At 51.5% G+C, this 21,643-nt stretch overlaps 1 protein-coding gene across 2 annotated transcripts in view; it reads left to right on the top strand.

The window, feature by feature from the left end:
* The window catches only part of STX8 (syntaxin 8), a 264,310-nt gene extending 249,151 nt beyond the window's left edge, over nt 1-15,159 (top strand). Inside the window, exon 8 of one of the 2 annotated variants that reach the window (XM_069483377.1) lies at nt 14,986-15,159. In XM_069483377.1, coding sequence (XP_069339478.1) covers nt 14,986-15,053 — 68 coding nt within the window. In that variant the 3' untranslated portion in view covers nt 15,054-15,159. The remainder of the gene's footprint in view (nt 1-14,985) is intronic. The other variant, XM_069483378.1, reaches the window with a different exon arrangement.
* Nucleotides 15,160-21,643: the final 6,484 nt, after the last annotated feature.

The following is a 21,643-nucleotide window of genomic DNA, read 5'->3' as shown; positions in this document are numbered from 1 at the left end:
ACCACGTGCTTGGTGTGAGAGCTCTGCAGCCTGGCTGTCCCTGTTGCTCCTGTGCGTTTCCTAGCTTGAGCCTCAAGCCCCGATGCTGTTTTTGGTAAGAGGCCCTTTTCCCATGATCCAGAGTAAAGCATCTTGGAAATCTGTTTTTGCTCTCACTTCACCAATCTTGGTGCCCACAGGGCTCACAACTCCAGTGGCTCTCATCCTGCTACTAGTGAAAAGTTAGCAGTTGACCAGTGTGCTGGGGGGAGTGCGTACCCCATCCCTGCTAGTCAGGGTCTCACTGCAACAATGTCATTAAATTAGAGTTCCAAGGCCTGGAGAGGAGTGCGTCCAGGACACTCTGGGTAGAAGATACACGCCCCCTCTGATAGAGCAAATGTGAATGGCATTTTATTGAAGTGCTCTTATTTTAGGTATTTTTATACATACAAGCTTATAGGCTGTTGGAGAATTTTGTGTGAGCATAAATTTCATAGTCTGTTTTCATGGTAGAATCTTTGTAGAGTGAGTTGGAGAAGGTTTTCAAGAACAGTGTGGCAGCCATATTTGGTTACGCTGAGAGCAGGAGGCTGGTGGAGTCGTCCTCAGAGCCCCTCCCTTGCTGCAGTGCTACAGCGGGGAGGATGCGGGCAGCAGTGAAGACTTAAGGTGGCCACAGACGGGAAGGATCAGAGTGTCTCTGTGCAAAGACTGATGATGGTGAATGCTACTGTTGTAGCAAGTGCAGTTTCCAGTGGGTAAGAATAGTAGCCAATCCCAGGTAGTGTGCTCGGCGCTAAGCATTTTATCTCATTTTGTCTTCATGGCAACCCTGTAAGCCAAGGGTTATTGTTCTCCCAATTTTAGGCTTAGAGGATTGTGTCCCTTACTGAAATAAATGACACAGGCACGATTTGAGTGTGTTCAGTCTGACTTCGCAGCCCACGGTGCAACTTGTTATGTTGTATGTATGTTATACCATACGGCTTCCCAAAGAGGGAAACTTGTATTCACCCATGTGTTTGTACTGTCATATACGTTTTGCAGCACGCATGGGAAGTGGCAGGCAGTGCTGGGAGTTAGTGGGCCAGGGAGCTTAAGACCACTTACTGGTGACCACTTGAAAGCAGGGGTGACCTTTGGAACACAGTAAAGTCAATTTTTCTGCCTCGACAATGGGGACAGGCTTCACAGCCACACTGAGTAATTATGACAAATGGTCTGGTTACTTGGGAAAAGACTCAGCTCAAAGTGAAAGGCCCATGTCTGGCCGCTCTCTCGCCAGCACTTATTTTTCTTTTCTCCCACAGCCCTGAACAGTCATCTTTCTTCTGCCCTCCCCATCGTGGCCCTTGGTTATATATAGTCCATGTCACCTTGGAGGCCAAAGGAATGCCGAGATGAGGTGGGGGCAGATGTGGCCTCCAGGATAACAGAGCGGCTCTCCACCCAAGCACCAGAAGGGGTGCTAGCGCTCCCCACTTTTCTGGAAATGCATTTACATGAATTTTTCCACACTTCTGGTGACATCGCGTGTCTACTATTTCATCCTGCTTCTCCCAGCACAACCTGGCCTCCTCTCTATTTCAGCAACCAGCCGGGGGCCGGCACTTTGCAGCTCTCAGCCAGCACCATGATGAAGTGAAACGGCCCCTGATACGGGCAGCAGCCATCAGTTTAAGACGCACACTTTCCATGTGGGTGTAGGACGGTCCGGACGGGCCATCTGAGGCGTAGCTGCTGTCCAAGCAGCTGCTTCTCCCCTCTGAACAGACCACGTGTGCCCACAGACCAGGCAGGTACCAGTTTTCTGGCTGGGGTACCCCTGTCCTGGAAAGTGCTGGAGCCCATTGACAAGTTCTTCCTCTCCAGCTCTCCTTTTTCTACACTCCATAATAAGTCCCCTTTCTGTTCCAGTTGTCATTACATCACCCTTCATTCCAACAAACTTTGGTAATGTGTTATTTCTAAGCTTACATATTATTAACATTTCAGGATGGCAGTTTCCTGATGCCATGTAGGAAGGCACCCTGGTCTTACCCACAATATGTTTCCAAATCCCGCTGCAGGACGGCTGCTTTCGGAAAGTATTATTAGCACTGCCCCCCATTTCCCCTAGGACCCGAGGGAGAGGGGATAGATGCCTTTGAGACGCCACCTAAGGTGTACGGTCAGATGAGAGCAGCTGGACTTTTCTTTATAGCACTTACCACCTTCTAGTACACTGCATCGTTTACTAATGCTGGTTTTTGTCTGTCTTCACACATTGCGCACACCACCCCCCACAAACACACACACACACACACACACACACACACACACTAGAACATCCATTCGGTGGAGGAAGAGACTTTGGTCTGTGTTGGTCATTGCTGTATCCCCAGCGCCAAGCTCAGTGCCTGGTAGGTGCTCAGCCAGTATTTGTTAAATCAAAAGCCACCATGGAAATGCAGAATACAGAGGTTTTCAGTACTAGTTTTGCCGTCCTAGCCACATCAGGAGTGGGGACCTTCTATTTTATTTGTCGAGTGAATACTGATTGAGCGGCTCGGTGTGTAATGTATATAATGTATATATACCACGTGTGTACGAAGTGCTTAGCACCAGTAGTGGCGATGGACACGGCTCTCACTAGAAGCACTTTGGCGGCAGGCACAACGTGCACTCGCCTGGGCCCAGCCTGACCCGGGCCCCGATGGGCCCATACACGGTGTGCCCCAGGGAAGGAGGGATCCCCAGTGGGGGGCTCTAAGTGACCCGTTTGCCCTATCCAACGTGTTCTTGTTAGCTGTGTTGCCAGAGGGTGAGCTCTCCTGCCCTGATCTTTGCTCCAAATACCTCTCGCCCCAGAACTAGAACCCATCTCTTCTTCACTTTGACTCTTTGGGACGTGTACTGCATTAATCAGCAAGTACTTGTAAAAGAATAGGATATGTGATTGCGAAAGAGGGGAGTTTGGTATCTGGGAAAGCCTCTTCATGGTGACAGCTATTTCTACCGGGACCACGGCCCATTCAGAGTGAGGAAATGCAACACAAGACCCTTCGGGAGCGACGCCTTTGAGCTCTCTTTTCAAGACTAAGCTAGCAAAGCAAACTCACGCTCACGTGGCTCATATATTTTCCCAAATAACTAGAGACAAATAGTTATTTTTGCTGATGATCTCTCTACTAAAAGATCTTGGTTGCAGGGAAGAGGAAATGACTTTGGATCATTTAGGTGAAAAAACATGTAATTTATTTGAGTGATGCTGGGTTACTTGCGGGAACCTAAAGGATAATTGAGCTGATGAAGTCCAGGGAAGAAGCAGAACAAAGGCAAGGCCTGGGACCTTCCGGGCTGGGTTTGTGGCCCACCCCTCTACAGAGTTACCGTTGCTGACTGAGCCCCAGCCATGCTCTGTGCAAAATCCACAGTTCCTGGAGAAGACCTGGTTGGCCTCACGTGGGCTCTGTCACCTCAGCTGTGTATATGCAGGCAGGGTCAGGTGGAACAGATGTGGCTACTGGGCCACCCCAGGAATATGTTGTTTTGAGGTTTGGAACTCAGTGGCTCAGTTCAGATCTACCCAGAAGCCTTTTGCATCTTGGTCAAATGATTTGCTTTTAACAAACCAAATGGATAAGCATCTGATGCATGGACAGGGCATTATCGTGACAGCTGTGTGTCTGGCCTGCCTTTTCCACCTGAGTTAGAACTTTGCAGCAGTGCCCCGTGTCGCCTGGCCAGGTGTCCCTAATTGGTGCCAGGTGATGTATCCCCGTCCAAACAGGACCAGTGAAGGGGTTTGTAATGGTGAATCCATAGCCTGACTGGAACCATCCAGAAATCTTTTGACAGTCCAGAGGGAACTGTCAAAACAAGATATCCGTAACAGAGTTCCTGACTATCTTCTTAAAGACACTTGAATTTCTGCCAGACGCCAGACAGATTCACACTCCCAGGGGTAACACACGGCACAGTGAGGGGATGTTTCTTAGCAAATATTGATGCACCAGAGAATCAACATGAAATTATTGACTTGACAACTCATAACATGCTGCTTGTGATTGTTGATGTGGAGGATTGCCTGTTCACGATTGAATTCTGCTGTTGACTTGTAGCGATTGCTGAGCCGAACTTATTTCAGGGAAGGGAAATGAATAACACTTTAAGAACACGGATGGGGCCTAGAAACTACTCAGCACTTTCTGTACAGGAAGCGACAATAATGGCAGAGTTTTTTACGTGTTCCCTCTAAGGAACGGTTATCATGTGCAGAGTTTTGTGTTTATTTGGGGGGTAGGTGAGGATAGGATTGACTTTCTGCCTCTCGTGAGGCCAGCAGACCCAGAAAGGGTCAAATGTGCGTCTTCACACCCGTTGGAGCTGGCGCACAGTGGGCACTCGCCAGGCACCGTGGGGTTCGGCTCTGGTGTGGGGGACTCTCTTGGACAGATCTTATCCAGGGCATCGCTCTTGTTCAGCATCGGGACAGCTCAACCGACAAGTCTGACCTGATGGGTCCTGGCTGGTGACATGAGTTCTCACATGGGGTCTCCATGACCGACTGTCGGCCTCACCGTGGCCTCGCAGCTGTGACTGCTGCTCCAGAGCCACCTGACGCCTGGCCAGGTGCTTGTGCCCGGGGTCCCCGACCCCGGAACCCGCCTGCCTTTCAGTCGGCCGCTGTCCAGCTCCCCTGCCCTGTCTCTCGTGGTCTTAACTCCCTTTAATTTCCTGTTTCTAGGCCGGTCTTTTTTCCCCTCATTCCAACCCCCTCTCCTTCCAGGTCACTTCCTGCTGAGAACGCTCCTGCTCTCTGGCCCCCAGATGTCTGTCCTGCACCACTCTTTCCCGCAGTCGCCGCCGCCTCTGTAGAGTGGATTCCTTCGCGGTTCTGTTTCCGCAGACCGTTACCTCCTGTCAGCAGGGCGTGGGGACGGGCGCCAGCACAGGGACCCAGAGGTGAATTCTCTCCAGATGGGGGCTCAGCCTTCAGCGGGGGGCGGCCGGAGTTGCTGGGGGAGGAAGGTGCCTCCGTCTTCCTGGTGTTGCCTCTGCGCCACTCCAGCCAGGCACACTCAGTGGCACTGGCCTGGCCTCTCTGGAGAGTCACCTCAGCAACGACCACAGTTCTTACCTTCAGGAAGCTGGCACTTCTCATAAGAATGCAGCCACGGTTAGTCAGCACCGGCCTCCTGCCAGGCCCCAAGCTGGTACAGAATGTCACGTAACCTTCCCACAGCCTTGGGAAATGTGTGTGCTGTCCCTCGTGACCCCCGAGGAAGCCAGGATGCAGGGGTGTTGGGGAGCTCGCCTGCAGGGGCTAGGAAGGAGCCAGGCTCGGTGTGCAAGCCCCTCCTCCTCCCGCTCGCCTGTGCTCTGGACCGTCGTCTTGTCCAAGACAGAGACTGTTCATTGCATTCCGTCAGCCTGACACAAAACTGAGATAAAATTAAGACTATTTGGTGGCCAGCTTTTTGCCTTGTCATGTATTTCTTTGAGGAGTCAACTTGTGTGTCACCATCTGTGGTCTGCTGCCTCCGTCCTGCAGGACTTCTGTGGTCTCCTGGGTCACCTCCTCCCATCCTGGCCTCCCAGCTCCCCAAGTCAGGCTGAGCCCCGTGATGCTCCCCCCTGGGGAGCGTGGCCGTCTGCCCAGAGCCAGTCCTGCTGGCCTGCCGCCCGCGGAGGGCTCTCTGCAGGGAGTGCGGAGCGGCTGAGCCTCCGGAGTCTGGGCTCTGCTCTTCACCCCGCTTCACCTCTGAGTCCCATTTCCTTACCTATAAATTAGGGGAAATTGTTGCCCTCCCAGCCTCATTGCCTTATGGTGAGAATAATATGGGATTTGAATACTATAAAACTTTCTAGCTGGGTGCAGTGTCTCACACCTGTAATCCCAGAGCTTTGGGAGGCTGAGGCGGGAGGATTGCTTGAGCCCAGGAGTTCAAAACCAGCCTGGGCAACATAACAAGACCCTGCCATCTCTACAAAAAATAAAACAATTAGCTGGGCTCGGTGGCACATGCTTATAGTCCTTGCTACTTGGGAGGCTGAGGCAGGAGGATCGCTTGAGCCCAGGAGTTCAAGGCTGCAGTGAGCTATGATTGCACCACTGCACTCTGGCCTAGGTGACAGAGACCCTGTCTCAAAAAACAAACAAACAAACAAAAGAAACAAAGCAAACAACTTGTGCCTAATGGCATAACAGTACTCCTCTTATTTTGGACTTCTGTTCTTGTTACACTGCTGTTATCGTTTTCGTTGTCACCATCGCTGTTAGCATTAGTGCAGCATAGCAGACCACCCGGCCCCCGCAGCCCCAGACTCCCCCACCCCTTCTCCCTCGCAGCTGGACGTGTTGCAGTGCCGGGTGCCCCTTTTGGTTTGCTTTAACCTTCTCCTCCTCTGGCCCGTGACCCCGTCCCCAGCACATGCCCCTGCCCTGACCCTCACTTCCGCACAGGCCTTTCCATCTGGGTCCTTCCCAGCTTCGCTCACCTGGCGTCCACTCGGCTGTGCTCTGCTCGCCTGTTGGCTGCAGCCGGCGCTGCGCCCAGCACAGCTGCCCTTCCTGTAGCTAATGACTGGAACGGATGCTGCCAGATATTCCGCTCTGAACTTCCAACCTTTCCTGGACACCCGTCATCGCCGCCCGGCCTCGGCCAGAATCGCTCTGTTTCTACACTAAATGCCACCCAGGTGCTCCTCTGTTTTTGCTCCTCTTCCTTCTCTTTTGGAGCAAATGACATTTTATTTCTGTTGTTAAACGGAGAGACGGGCTCCGTGGCAGGATATTTATGGAGCACCTGCCATGACAAGGCACCCTTCTCAGGCGGTGGCCTACACGGGGAGTGGGAATTATTGTCAGCAGAGCTGCCATTTATTGAGTGTCAGTTGTGTTCTAGAAGTTTTATGGACTTTATCTCACTGAATCCCCACAACAAGCCCATGAAGGCAGTATGTTTCAGTCTCGTTTTACAGGTGGTGGAACCAAACTCCAGAGAGTTAAGAAACTGTCCCCAAGTGTCATGGCTAGTCAGTGGCAGATCTGATTTCCCTGACTGTAAAGCTGATGCCCCTCCCACCAGGTCAGACTGATCCTGTTTTTGGAGATACAGTGGCCTAAGGAAAGAAAGGTTATTAAATAATGTAAGAACTGAAAGATGGAAGACAGTCATCGAAGAGCAGTAGCCTTGCTGCTTCTCGGCCCCAGGGAGGCGGGATCTTTGTGGGCTGAGCAGTCTTGTGGGGAAGTGGAGTCTGAGCCGAGCCCTGGGGTGGGCCGAGGCTCCACGCGGAGGGGAGTGGGCAGGGAATGTAAGGTCTGCTGGGGAAACAGAGGCAACCCCTGGCACCGCAGAGGGAGGTTGATCCATGAACAGAGAAAGGAAAGCTTCGGGGATGGGTTGGGCACCAGGCTAAGAAAAAAACCAAACTGAGAAAACTGGAGAAGACTTTTTGCCGGTGTTGTAAGGAAGGTATTATTGGGGGAAATTAAAAGTAGAACTGTGGGTGAGATAGGCGCAAGAGGGGTGAGGCCAGGGGCAGGTGGGTGTCCGGTTTCCCCCAGCCCGGCTGGGCGGCGTGGCCAGCGACAGGAAGGCTGTGGTGTCCTCAGCCCGTGGCCCCAGTGGAGCACACACAGCCCCAGCGTGGGCAGGTCTGGGCAGGGACCGCCAGGGCAGCTGCCACTCTGCAGTCCTCAAATCTGAAAGTCAGAATGTAAATACCTTCACCTTCTCTGCACGGCGTCTACTCTTTTCTCAGCTTATTTGCCCAGTCGTGGGATTAAAGGGAACATTTACATGAACTTTTGAAAACAAATATTCCAGTTTTGTCTCTTCTCCTGCTCACTCCCCACCTCCGCTCAGGAGTCTGCTGCTAAAAATCTGTTTGATCAGCGAGAACCACCCGGTTAATAACATAAGCAAATGCCACCTATTGACAGGCACAACTGAAAAAACAAAACCCAAAACAACCAGCTACGGGAGTCACTCAGAAGTGTCTTCTGTTCATCTTTCAAGGTTATTGGCTGCATAAGGTTGCCTGTTGGCCCTGTGAAATATGAAATGCAAGACAGACAATGAGAATATGCATTTTGGTTCAAGGTAACCAACCTAGCAGCAGCCAGGATGGCTTTCTTCATGACAAAACCAGATAAAAAGACTTCCAGATGAAATCACCCTTCAACTCTCCCTGCCTTCCCCTCCTGGCCCATCGGGCTCACCTGCCACAGTCCCCTACAGCTACTGCACACGTCCATGCAGAGACCTGCTCTCCCCTCTCACGGAAAGCCAGACTCTGTTGTGTGTCCTCCACGGCAGTCAGTGCTCAGAGCTGCCACCTACACTCCACGGTGGCAGAGGTGTTGGCAGCACAGGCCCCGCTGTAATTTGCTGGTTTCCAGTGTTTCACTGGAAAAAAGTATGGACCATTCCTCCCGATGAACAATCTTCAGAAAACACAGCCCTGTTCCTGAGAGACTGTTTAATATCCTTTCCCAGTTTGAAAAAAGGAGTTTGTTTTCTTACGTCTTTTTTTTTTTAATTGCTATGAGCTGGACTTGTAAATATTGTAAGTGGTTGAGTAATACTCATCTGGTAAACTGACCAAAGGAAATGGACATTTTTTTCCACCCCTGTAACCCTGGCATCCCGGGCCTGCCCCTGAAAGGGGCTCTTGAGCATTGGAGGGAAAATCGGCCTCGCCAGGTGCCGGCAGGGCCAGGGCAGGAGCTGAGTGAGGCGCGGAGGGAACGACCCTGCAGTCGGGAGTGTCGCCAGGTGTCTCGGGCTGGGGTCGGGGCAGAGAGCATCCATTGTTTGAGAAGTTGGCAGGTTCCCAGAAGTTCAACTGTCTTTCCTCGTTCTGAAATGTCAAACGTTTCCTTCGCTGGGGGATGGATGACTAGACCCCCTGAGGTTTGAGCACTAGTTCTGAGGCGAAAGAAGTTCTGTCTTTCACACGTGACTGAGTAAGATTCACGTTCCTCCCGCATCCACCTGGCAGGATGGTGTCCTGCGTCCTTGAGACCAACACACTTTCCTACGACAGAGGTGTCGGAGGCTCTTCCCGACCCTCTGTCTTTAGGAACCATCAGGCTTTCTGTGGTTATGTGTGGCGGTCTTCTTTCTAAATGGTACCTTTTACTGAAACTTACTGAAATATTTGCGCATGAAACATGTCTGGGATTTGCTTGAACACAATGCACCGGAGACAGCGCAGGTGAGGAGGGTGCACATAAAACCAGACTGGCCAGGAACTGATCCTTGTTAAAGCTGAGTGATGGGTTCGTCGCGGTTCAGTGTTCTCTGCTGTCTGCGTTTGTGTATGTTTAACATTTTCCACCATAAAATATTAAGGAAGGGAAGGAGGGAGGGAGAGAGAAAGGAAGAGGATTAAAAGAGAACAAACTCTTTCTCCCAGTTTTTCAGCCCCAAGGGGTCTGGGCCTCCCTCCCCGATCAACCCCACGTTCTGTCGTGAGTCCGGCTGCTCTGGACGGGCTCTGCGGGTGCAGAGAAGGGCTAAGCGCATGGGCTGCGGGGTCTGCCCCACCTGAATCCCAATTCTAGCTCCTCCCTTTACCAGCTGTAGGCCTCGGGTAGGAGAGCGAACCTTCCGGAAGCTCACTTCCTAACACATCGAGCAGAGATGAGGGTTAAGCAAGGCGGTGTACTCACAGCATTGCTACAAAACCTGGCGTGCGCGAATATCCTGTGTGCAGTGCCCTTAGCTTTCCCTGGCTTTAAAAAGGTCCTTGGTCACTCTTCCTGAAACATCCTTCCGAGGAGAGAGACTCCATTCAGAAAGGTGCCGGAGCTGTGATCACACTGGGAGAAAGCCACACCTCTTACACAGAGAGGCTGCAGCGAGGAGGCAGACAAACACCTCCACTTTGGCCAAAAGAACCCAAAAGGCCACAGTGGACTTTTGCTTATCGCTGTCGCCCACCATCTTAAAGTGACCTCCTCAGTGGACCCTTGGTACACACCGGTTTACGTAAGCCTGTTGCAAATCTCCTCCCAAAGGACGGCTGTTTGCTGTGAAAGGGTTAAAATGTAAAAGCCTTATTTGTCATCGCTCTTAAAGTCCTCGTGTTCATCTTTGGACAAGAACCCGATTTAGCACGTCTTATCAACTCACCGTCTAAGGTGTCAGTCGCTGAAGTGCATTTTCGTTTTTCATAGGTACTGTGTACCCTGTCATGCCTTTACTGTGGCACAGTTTGTCTAATTCACAGTTTCTGTGATAGAAAAATTAGCAGCTTTAGAAAGAATCACTGTATTAATAATAGTTCCAAAGGCCCACCCACCATTCTGCTAAAACTGTGCTATTAAATGTCTCTGCCACCCGGGAGCTTTTCTGTGTCTTCTTGGTGTCTCTGCAGTATTTGTTGGTAGATACCATTTTTTGAATTTTCTCATTAATTGGCCTCCTTGACACATTTTCTCAGTCCTCCCTCCCTGTTGACCACTCCTTCTGTGTCTGTCTCGCTGTTTCTTCTTGTCCCTTCCAGAAATTCAGTGCACTTACTCATTTATTCGACATAAGTACCTCGTGCCTCTTTTGTGTACCAGGCTCTGTCCCAGGTCCTGGGGATGTGGCAGGGACGAGAAGGCACAGTCCCTGCTGTGGACACTCACATGTGCGGAGGAGACACAGCACCTGAGACCTAACTGATGATTCAGTGAGGGTTACCCTGGGGACAAAGGGGCAAAGAGCGCACAGCTAACTGGAGGGCACAAAGGCGTTCCTTAAGGAAGTGACACTGATGCTGAGTTTGGGGAGATTAACTAGGCAAAGAGAGGGGCACTCTCGGGCGGGAGGGAGCGCCCGTGTGCAGGCCGGGAGGCAGGAGCAGTGTGGCATGTTGGAGGCACAGAGGCAGCCCAGGACGGCTAGAGCACGGGGCACAGAGCGTGGCTGCAGGGCCTCCTGCGCCTCCGAGTTTGGATCTCAGTTTAAGCCACTGGACAGTTTTAAGCCAGGAGGTGACCTGAATCTGCTTTACATTCTAAAAAGCTTCCTCCACCTCTGCTGTGGCGAATGCACTGAGGAAAGTGAGAGGCCAGTCAGCCCCTCACTGCAGGGCTCTGAGTCAGGGACGGTGGTGACTGCTGATGCCCGTGAGGCCTCTTCCCTGGGATTTCAAGCTAGATGTGCATCGACTAAAACCAGACGTGTTTGGTTTTTTTTTGGGGGGGGGGGGGGCAGGGCATTGAGAACTCTATCTCTGTCACCCAGGCTAAAGTGCAGTGGCCTGATCATAGCTCACTGCAGCCTTGAACTTCTGGGCTCAAGCGATCCTCCTGGCTCAGCCTCTTGAGTAGCTGGGACTACAGGAGTGCACCACTATGCCTGGCTAATTTAAAAAAATTTTTTGGACAGATGGGGTCTGTACAAAAAAGCTATGTGGCCCAGGCTGGTCTTGAACTCCTGGGCTCAAGTGATCCTCCCACCTTGGCCTCCCAGAGTGCTGGGACAGGTGTGAACCACTGCACCTGGCCAGTTGTTATCCTTGATTTCTTTGTTCTCCTCACTTATTCCACTCTTCTCATAATCGCCCTGTTTTGAAACTTAAGGGTCACTTGTATTGGCCTCTACTCTTGGTCTAGAGCCCTTGCTGCACACGGAAATGCTCAGCCTCAGGTGCTTTTGAAACTGATACTGCCCAAGCCCCAGGAACAATACCTCTTCCTAAAACACCCCTCCTCATCGCCCTAGTCCCTCAAAAGCTCAGCCCCTCCGCCTTGTGTTAGGGGAGCCCAGGCTCTGGAGTGCCGGCGATCGCCCCACGCTCTGCCCAGTCTGTGTCTGCCTCTTCCTCTCCCATCATCTTCTGCTGACACTGCACAGCGTGAACCTTTCTCAGGGCCAGGAACAAGTTTCAACCACACACCACACGTGCAGCAGAACGACCAAGAAGTAGCGGGACTTCTGCCCAGGTGGGGCTTTTGGTCAACCTGAAGATGTTTTTGCAGGCAGAAATACATGAAATGAAAATGTGTTCTGCTAGTTCTGGCAAGAAGATGGACTAAGATAACATTCACACACACACACACACACACACACACACCCTTCTCACTGCAAGCATCCTGACATGCTAGGTAAAACCCTCACACGTTAATGCGTAGCTGGATTTACAGGGAAGAAAGGAAATCCCCAGATGAAAGAACTGAAGAGAGAATTGAAAACCAGAACCTAAGTGAACGAACTCATCCTGCAGCTGGGTCATTATCAGTCATCGTGATGTAGAGCAGGAGCCGGCCAGCCACCACAAAAGGCCAGGTGACAAATGGCTTATCCTGTGCAGACCACGGACAGCGTGTCACATCTCATTCTTTTACTTTCTTGACAACCGTCAGAAAATATACAAACCATTCCTAGCTTATATGTTGTACAAAAACAGGCCCTAGCCAGATCTGGCCCAGTTGGCAGACCCCTGAGGTAGCGGCTTAGGTTTATATCCACCGGAAGGGGATGGGGGACAAAAACCTTAGGTCCCTGAGAGGAGGGACTCTCAAAAGTTTGGATCGTCAGAGTAAGAGGCTGTATTAGAGAAAAGTCACCCACTCTCACAGGGACATGACAGAGAAGCTTGTCATATATTTTTAAGTCCTTTCTCAATATTCAAAACCAGGGGCATGCTGTGCTTACCCAGGTTGGGTTTAAAAGCTACACTACCTGATCTACATTGAACCCTGAGGGTCTGTGGATAGAATTCGGCAAGTCTGTGCAGTTGGATGGAAACGCACGTTGCGTTCACTTTCACTGGCGTCAGATTGAGACTTGGTGTTTTCTTTGCTTACAAACGTAGGCAGCAAACCACAGCAGTGTGGCCACAGTAGTGACTTTGTCATCAGTAGAAATCAGGTATTTCTACATCAAAATATAAGTGCATGCATTATCTCAGAATTTTAAAAAAATATGTTTTGATAAGCATGTTCCACTACAATTGGAAATTTAAAAACACTTCTCAGTAATTATCAGGCCAAAGAAGAAATCAGTGTTGAAAGTTTTTAAATATTTAGAATTTAGAAACTAACAATAAAATGACTCTATAGCAAAACGTGTAGACGTAGAGGCATAAGGTTTAGAAGGAAGATGGAAAACGACTAACTTTCAACTCAGTAAGGTAGAGAAAGAACAACAAGGTGAATCCAGAGAAAGCCTATGATTAAGATTAATAAAAATAAAAGCAGAAATTAATAAAACAGAAAATGAAGAACCAAGAGATCAATAGAGCCCAAACTTGTTTGTGGAAAGACAACTGAAAAGAGCACGCCCTCGTGGCCCGGGCGTGGAGGGAGGGCAGGAATGGGTGGCGGGAATGGACAGCGGCCGTGCTAACAGATGCGGTAGGACGTGTGAATTACAGCAGGACACAGTGAAATCTTGTGCCAGTAATTCTGAATACTCAGAAGAGATGGGCTATTTCCCAGAAAAACATAATTTAATGAAACTGACTCAAGAACAAGGAAAAGCAGAGCTCCTGACAAGAGAAACTGTCCCGGCGTCGAGTGAGCGTTTAAGAGACGTTGAGCAGCCATTGGTTCAACCAGCGTGTGCGGAGTGTCCACCCAGGGCACTGCTGTGGGTGCTGGGTCACAGCGGCGACAATCCAGACTCACACTCTACCGCAGTGCTCCCAGTGCAACTTTCTGCGACGATGGGAATGTTCTTTACTGCCTCTGTCCAGTGTGGTGGCCACGGGCCACGTGTGACCACTGAGCATTTGAAATATGGTTAGAGCAACTGAGGAACTGAATTTTTAACTTTACTTCATTTCGATGTCAGTAGCCAGATGTGGCTCGTGGTTACCTAGAGTATCGTGGCTCGCGTGACCCTGTGGTCCCCTGTGCGAGAGGGAGGAGTGGGGCTGTCTGGGTCCCGGAGCAGCTGTAGGTGTGCGGTGAGCAGTCCTGGGGGCCAAGCAGCCGTGCGCCTCCGTGCGCTTGGCTCACTCTGTTACTTCATAAACCATTTCCACGTACTTTTTCTCACCTGCTCCTCGCTTCCCTCTTGGGGCCTCAGTAGCTCAAGGACTCTCCAGTAAGCACAGTTCTCCCCAGTGCTGACTTTGTAGTAGCCGTGCCCTGTCTCTGTTGTGCTGCACCTTGTCTCCTCCGGTACCCGGCACGTGCCAAGTGCTCATTGGTAAATTCTAGACAAGGGAAAGTGGAAGACGGTGAGTTTCATGGTGTGAGGGCTGTGTTCTCTTGGGCCCCGGTTCCACTTCATCAGCATCGGGTGAAGATATGGGCCAGGTCATGCCTGTAATCCCAGTTACTTGGGAGGCTGAGGCAGGAGGATGCTTGAGTGTAAGAGTTCGAGGCTGCAGCGAGCTGTGATCACACCACTGCACTCCAGCCTGGGTGACAGAGTGAGATCGTCTCTTTAAAAAAAAAAAATAAATTAAAAAAAAAAAACGAAATGTTCCACAAATAGGGGTTATGTTAAACATACATATGTTATATATATATATATATATGTGCACATCTATCCACATATATATATTATATAGATAGATGGAAAAATAGTCCCTCTATCCGGGGGTGTTTTTATAGATGGGTGACCTAAGTGTCTTAGACTCAAGAAAACAAGGTGAAGCCATGTGGATAGTGGAAAAAATGGATTCTAGAATTAAACTCTTAAGCCGTTTGCTTTTTTGATGCTTTATCAGTGCATAATTTAATTAGGTATGAAGGGTGGGCCATCGCCAGCAGCTTCCACCCGCCCTGTGGTCCAAGCTGCATGCAGATTCCAGAGCCAGGGCCGTAGCGCACTCACCCCCCGCCCCCCCTCCCCAGGCCCCCGTCTCGCAGTCAGGAGCGCGGGCACAGCACTGCAGGCGTGAGGGCTATTTCCAGTTTCCCGGAGCCCGTGCCCCGGAGCACGAGCTGGAGGCCCAGAGGGAGTGGGCGTAGCACTGTCCTCTCTGCAGATGCTCCATGGAGTGTGTGACACCTTTCTGGCAGGAATCACTAAAAGAGGTATTTTCTGCTTTGTTTTTCAGGGATGATCATGGTGATTTTATTGCTGCTCGTGGCTATTGTGGTTGTTGCAGTCTGGCCAACCAACTGATGGCAATAAAGAGACCACCAGCTGTGATACCTGCCAATGACGGACAAAAGCCCAGCACCCTTTTGGTAGCAAAACCTGCTCTCAATAAATTTCCCCAAAGCTGTGAACTTTTGCCGTGCATTGCGTCAGTGAAGCCACGTGGCTCTGCACCTAGAGCATTGGGTCCTGCGTGGCCTTTTTGGTTTCAGCCTTGGTCATTTGGTGCCAGTCAGACGTCCCTCAGGTGGTCACTGCCCCATGGCTGCCAGTGGATTCCGGCCACCCTGCGGTGTGCAGCCATCCTGGGGGATGCTGAATTAATAGCAGTTTGAAATCTCAGTGTCTGGTCTGCTTGGGGAAGCCACGTGTCTGTGTAGGAAATGAGTGTACAGTCACGGCCACGTGTGACCAGGTAGTAGGGGGTGAGAGAGGTAAGGGCTGTGCAGAGGGATGGCCACACAGACACAAGTCAGAGTGTGTCACCGCCACCCCACCACCCTGCTCTGCCCAAGTCACCCTGTAAGGCTCAACACTCCTTCTTGTGGTGCCGCTGCCACTGCGCAGAAACATTTCTGGACTCTACTTTGGGAACTGCCATCTAGACCAGGAAGCAGATTCTTTTCATTCCCTCAGTGATAGTAAACTCTCCTTTCTCAAGCCTGAAACGTCTTTATAAAAAGCAGCCAGAATCAAATCTGTTGACTAAGGTAAGCGGGGGTAGAAAATACCATTTAGGGTTCAAAAGCAGCGTGATCATGAAGTTGGGAGAACACTGCCTTTGGCTCCTAACCCAGCTGGGACAGCTGTGTGTGTACACAGAGCGTGTGGACGCGTGTGCGTGTCTCAGGGCAGATGGACGGGGGAGGCCTGCGGAGGCTGCCAGGCCCACGGGATGGACGGGTTCTGAGTTAGAAGTGGGCCAAGGGCTGAGCCTCGTGCTTTCTCCTATCTGCACGTACAGGAAGGAGGAAGGGCCAGCTGGCCTGGCTTTGCCGTCCAGAACAGAAGGAGAAAGAATATGGGTTGAATTGAGGGCAGGGGGTGGCATCCCACAGCACTAAGACTTCACTCAGAAGGACAGAACCAGCCTGTGATAGGGGACCCGGGGTAGGGGACGTCTCCTGTGGATTTCTATAAGAGGGCATGACTTGAAACCCCCTCTGGACAAAGACAGACACCAGGCGGAGTGCCACAGTGTGCACAGCCTGGCGGGGTGTTCCTTCCTAGGACCTTGGGAGCAAAGACCCCAGGTGTCTGGGAAGACCTGGGGTCTGGAGTCTAGACACCTGGGCAGCTCTGACCACGCCTGCTCACTCCGGAACCCAGGCTGCGAGGACAGCCACTGTGGTCTCTCCTGCAGAGGAAAAGGGGGCTCTGGAAGTGCCCCTGCCAGCAGTGGAATGTCCAGCCCAGATGCAAACCCATTGTCTTTACTCACGGTCCCCAGGCAGAACTAGTCACCTGGCCCTGCTCAACCACAAGAGGACCAAGAAGTTCCCGAAAGGCAGAGAAGCCTAAATATGCATGAATGGCCCTAATGACAACTGCACCACTGCCTGGCTCTGTGACCACAGGCAAGTAACCTTTCCGTGCCACCGCTGCCTTGTCTAGAACACGGAGGTAAGAAGGTTTCCTTCCCACCGTACGGGATTGCTGTGGGACTGAGTTAGCACAGGTAACGCACTGCCCAGCTCAGCTGTGAAGAAAGGATCCTTCCCCTAACCCAAGTTTCAACCCAGGGGGCCAGATGCTCTCCAAGTCCAGAGCTCCGGGATTCTAGCACATGCTTTTGATCTAGAGCGACAGAACTGTTGTGAGGACGTGAGGGTGAAGCGGGGCCGAGGCAAAAGCTATCCCGTCTGTCTGATCCCTGCTGACCTCTAGGGGCTGCCGACAATCACGGGTCCCTGGGTGCCATGTGGAGACAGACTGGGCTGAGAGGGTCAGGCGCAGAGGCAGCTGGGAGGACGGGCCGTGCTGTCAGAGGGCCAGCCTGTGACAGGAAGGAGAGGACAGGGAAGCGGGCCTGGGGCAGGTGCACGTGTCCCTGAAGGAGGAGCCCACGCTGGACAGGGGGCTGAGGGCTGTTGGCTGGTGACGCACCCTGGGACACGTATCCTTGTCGGGTGGGGTGGTTGCTAATGGATCATCCCACAGAAGTTCAAGAATCTGCAGAGCCACATCTTCCAGTCTTGTGTGAAACCCCAAATCTTGTACAAACAGCATCTCCTTGGAGCGTCCTACTTTGGGGCTCAGGGGAGGCGGCATTGACAGTCTGTTTGACTTTCTCACCTCCTCTCGACTTGCTCAGCACGGAGCCCCGGCAACTCGCGGGGCATCTTTGAACCAGAGCCATGGAGTCCTGGCTCAGTCGCGCTGAAAGGCCTTTTCATGCAAAACACTGACCCGATGCCTGCACACAGCAGCTTCTGTTTTCTGGCTGAATGGGCTCTAGGCCTGGCCCCAGCATTGCTAGCTGTGTGACCCTGGACAAGTTACTTGACTTCTCTGGACCCACAGGCAAGGCAGGGTGGATGACAAGCTGCCCAGGAGGTTAAGAGTGCCAGGATCTGCCATCCAGGCCTTGGGTGGTGCAGGCCGCAGTGGGTGGAGACATGCCAGGCAGGAACACCCCGGGTCCCCTTGGGCTTCCTCAAGGTGTGGGCTCCTCACGTGGGACACCAACCCAGGCAGGCCAGAAGTGGCAAGGCATACCCCAGTGGCTGCGATGCACCCCTTTTGGAGATCTGTTGCCTCAAGAGCCACCTTAGGTGGCTAATGTAAAGGTGCCATTTTCCAGTGTGATTTGCAAAGCCTGGTTTTCCCCCTCAAAGCTGCCAGGTTGGCAGTCTGGGTGACCCACAGCGAGTGCCCTGGAATTGGCTGGGTGAGCCCTAAGATCTTACCCAATCGTAAAGAAGAGAGGTAGGCAGGGTCTTAGCACCCATCACCTCGGGTGCGCATTCAATGAAAATAAATTTCATTAAAATAACAGTATAAGTATTGTTTAGCCTAACTCATTATTAATTATAAGCATTTTAACTCTGAATACCATATAAAGAAATCCAGATACCTGGGTACAACTGGTACTTTTGTTCTGTTTAAACTTCATTATTATTAATAACTGTAACTAAACCTTAGCTGTCATTAGCCCCGAGACAATCAGTTTCTTTCAAGACCCGCAGGGCCCCAGCCTGGACGCGGGTTCCACCAGTCGTTCGTGGCTTTGATACAAAAAAGCCTTGGCGGGGGTTGTGCTTTCTGCCTGAGCTTGGATCCCTGGAACTTTCCTTCTGCAAGGCTGCTGCAGAATTCCTGACTGCCCTCTGCTTCAAGAGCTGTCAGAACAGCCGGCCACATCGCTTCTTGTCCTCCCAATCAGAAAAGGTGCCTTGGCCTCCTTAGAATCCCATTCCCTGCCTCTGCCGATTCCGAGCGACATGACAGCTTTTGCATAGACTAGTTAAAGATCGTCTCTTATCTGGCTGGATTTTCTAACCTGGCCCTGCTAAAATTTCATGGGTTTTTTCCCTTATTTTAAAAAGGGAGCCAAGACTCGTCCTCCTTCTGATTGCTTCGTGCAGTTTCACAGACTTCCTCCTAACCACAGTAACAAAAGATGCAGACCTCTTTCCAGAAATGCCTGGCTGTCCCGCTGGGTCTCTGGTTTGATAAAGCGCAAGTGTAATCCATCCGTATACGCTGCTTCTCCCTGGCTCTGCCCTGCCCTTCACTCCCCATTTTTCTTGGCATATTTCTTATTCGTCTTTATTTAGTCTTAAAAAGAGCATAGAAAGAGATGTCTGTTCAACAAAATCTGACACCTAGGGGTGTGTCTGCCACAAGTGGGCATCCCGTGTCTGGGAGGGGCAGGAGCAGGGGAGGACCTTATGAGCATCTGAGCCTCCCCAGTGGCAGGCTCTGACAGCCGGGCACACCCTGCGAAGCTCTGTCACACGTCAGGGATCTGGGTTTTTGACTGGACTGTGCTGGCTTCTGAGTCCCTGATGAGGGTCACTTAGCTTCCTTGTTCCTCAGCATTCCAGTCTCTAAAATGGGCTTTTCCCACCACCCTGGGCCAGTGCTTAGCAGCGACCCGGCTGATTTCCTGCATTGAGTCTGGCAGGTGTCAACGCCTTCTCTCCGCAGCCGGAGCGCGAGGCCCTGGGACGCAGTGGCGCTGTGTACAGTCAAGTCCAGCTTCTCATGTGTCTCCGCTCAGCAGCGTGTTTCCTGCAGCCACCAGCACGGGGCCTGACTGTCGTGGGGTCCCAGAGGAAACCTGGCACTCTCACACAGGCATGGGCATTTTTGTAATGGACAGAAAAAAAAAAACCCACATCATGAAAGTCCTTGAGAATTGCACCCTTGACCGGAAATGACCAAAGCTGAGAATCGGACTGCCAAGTGTATCACAAACCTCTTAAGCTCGGTCTCTCAGTGGGTCTTAAATCCTGCAAATGGTCCCACTGGCCCTGGGGAGTGCCGAGGCTGTAGGAAAGTTCTGCTTTCTCCTTGGCCTGTCCGGCTAAGACCTGCATCCCGTGCCCACCTACCCACGGTCAGGCATTGTCATCCCAGCAGGGACTCAAACCTGAGACTGGCCGGGCACACCCGTAGGCCACTCATGTTTCTACCTGCCCTGGCCGTGACCCCTGGCTCCTAGAGCACAGCTCCTGTTCCTCAGAGCCAGCCCCCAAGGCGGCCTGTCTCTTCCCGAGAAAGCAGCTAAAGGCACCTCCAGCCAGCTCCCCGCGCAGCAGGGCTTTCCGTGCCGTCGAAGGGCGGGCTGGTGACTGCGCTGCCGTGGGCTAGAGCAGGCCGCGGCTGAGACTTGTCTTCACAACAGCCGGGTGCAGAAATTACAGCTTCCTGGTGACGGTCGGCCCCTCTTTGCATGGCAACACAACGTGTTCCTAATGACTGAATTGTTTATTTAATAAAGAAATCACAACCATTCGGAGGTTTAAATATAGCCTCTCAGAAACCCAGTGAGCTCAGCTCCTGGTGGCTGCGTGGTGCTGGCACCGGCCCAGTCTCTGCACCGCACGAAGCCGTTAGCAATGGATTGAAAAAAGAATCTTTTGCAATCTCTTGAGTTTCACTAACCTGCTGTATTTTCTTGAGTCTCTACTTGGCGTTGAATAGAAGAAACTGGTTGTGTGAAAGGCAGAAACAACTCGCAGGTTCTGAATCAAACGGAGAAGGTCAAAGGTTGCAGGTAGGGCAAATGGGAGGGGACCCCCTGTTCCCTGTCTCCTGGGTTCCCCTTTGTCCTGGAGCCCCAGGGAATAGCAAAGATGGATTCCAGGGGTGGTTCCTGGGGACTGAAAATACAGACTGTCCCATTTGAGATCCTTTTAGCTCAAAACAGCATTCAGAGCCAACAAGCCCCTACAACTTTCCAGCAAAGCTGCCCTTTTCCTGCCTTTTTTGGGCAGTGAGGGCTCTGGTACTTAGGCTTTGTGAAAACCCGGGGCCCCATCTTGCTGGGGAGTTCTTTGGCCAGAAGCCATATTCCTTAAGTTGCCCAAAGACTCCATCCTTACCTCGTGCCCCACCCAGAGCTCAGGCCACCAGTAAAGACTGGGAGACGAAGCACAGTGTACAAGAGTTTATTTAATGATATCTGAATTTAGTCCTATCATTGTGGAGCCCACATTACAAGTTCCATCTGGGTCCATTACAACTCTAACCAAAAAAAAAAAAAAAAGGAAAAACTTTAAAAAAAAAAAAAAATCCACAACTTTTTCCATGTCATTAAATATATTCATATATAATAACCATAATATATTAGTATGCATTGGAAAGAACACTGACCCAAACAGTATGTCATGGTCACAACTAAACATTTACAATTCTGAGTGAACAGAAATCCAAAACACAGGAGGGCACCGAGGGAGGCTGGGAAGTGCATCTGGGAGCAAGGAGGGAGCCCGATGGCACAGGAGTGGGGCTGGCTTGGTTTTTGGCAGGGGCGAGGCCCTCAAGTATGCATGTTGATACCCTGGGGTGTGCCATGGCTGTGGCCCACAGGAATGTCTGTCCATGAACCAGGGCCCAGTGGCCCCATCGCTGTGTCTAGTTTGTCTACGCTCTGGGCTTCAGGGGGGCTTCCTCTAAGTGTTGAGAGCCTAAATGTTTTTCAGTTTCCTAAAGGAACCATTTCCCAATGCCCTAGAGTCTCTCCTTGATTCCAGTCTCATTCTAATCTGGGACAACTCTGAGAACGTCTGTACCCATTTCCTGCATGCTATGACTGAGGCAGAGTTCCAGGAGGTCACTAAAGGCCTTGGGGCAGCTCCTGACCTCCCTGGGCTTTGACCCCAGGTGTCCCTCCCTCCTGCCCTGCTTTCTAAGAACAGAAGCCACAGCCCGCAGGTGAGTCCCAGGGGCAGCCCTGTGTCCTTCCCCCTTGCCTCCACCCCAGCTCTTCAGCGTGACTGTGTCAGTACGGCAGGCGTTCAGCTGTCCAGGGCACCAGACCACCCAGCTGGTAAGAAAAAGGACAACTGTGGGAAACCTGTTTCAAAAACAAAGACTACTCTGGTGTGGGTTTCTTTAAACACCTACATATCACAAATCTGGTTAATACACTCTTCAAAATCAAA

The sequence above is a fragment of the Eulemur rufifrons genome, chromosome 9, assembly GCF_041146395.1.
Source record: "Eulemur rufifrons isolate Redbay chromosome 9, OSU_ERuf_1, whole genome shotgun sequence".
NCBI lineage: Eukaryota > Metazoa > Chordata > Mammalia > Primates > Lemuridae > Eulemur > Eulemur rufifrons.
This window is presented reverse-complemented; position numbering and strand designations above follow the sequence as displayed.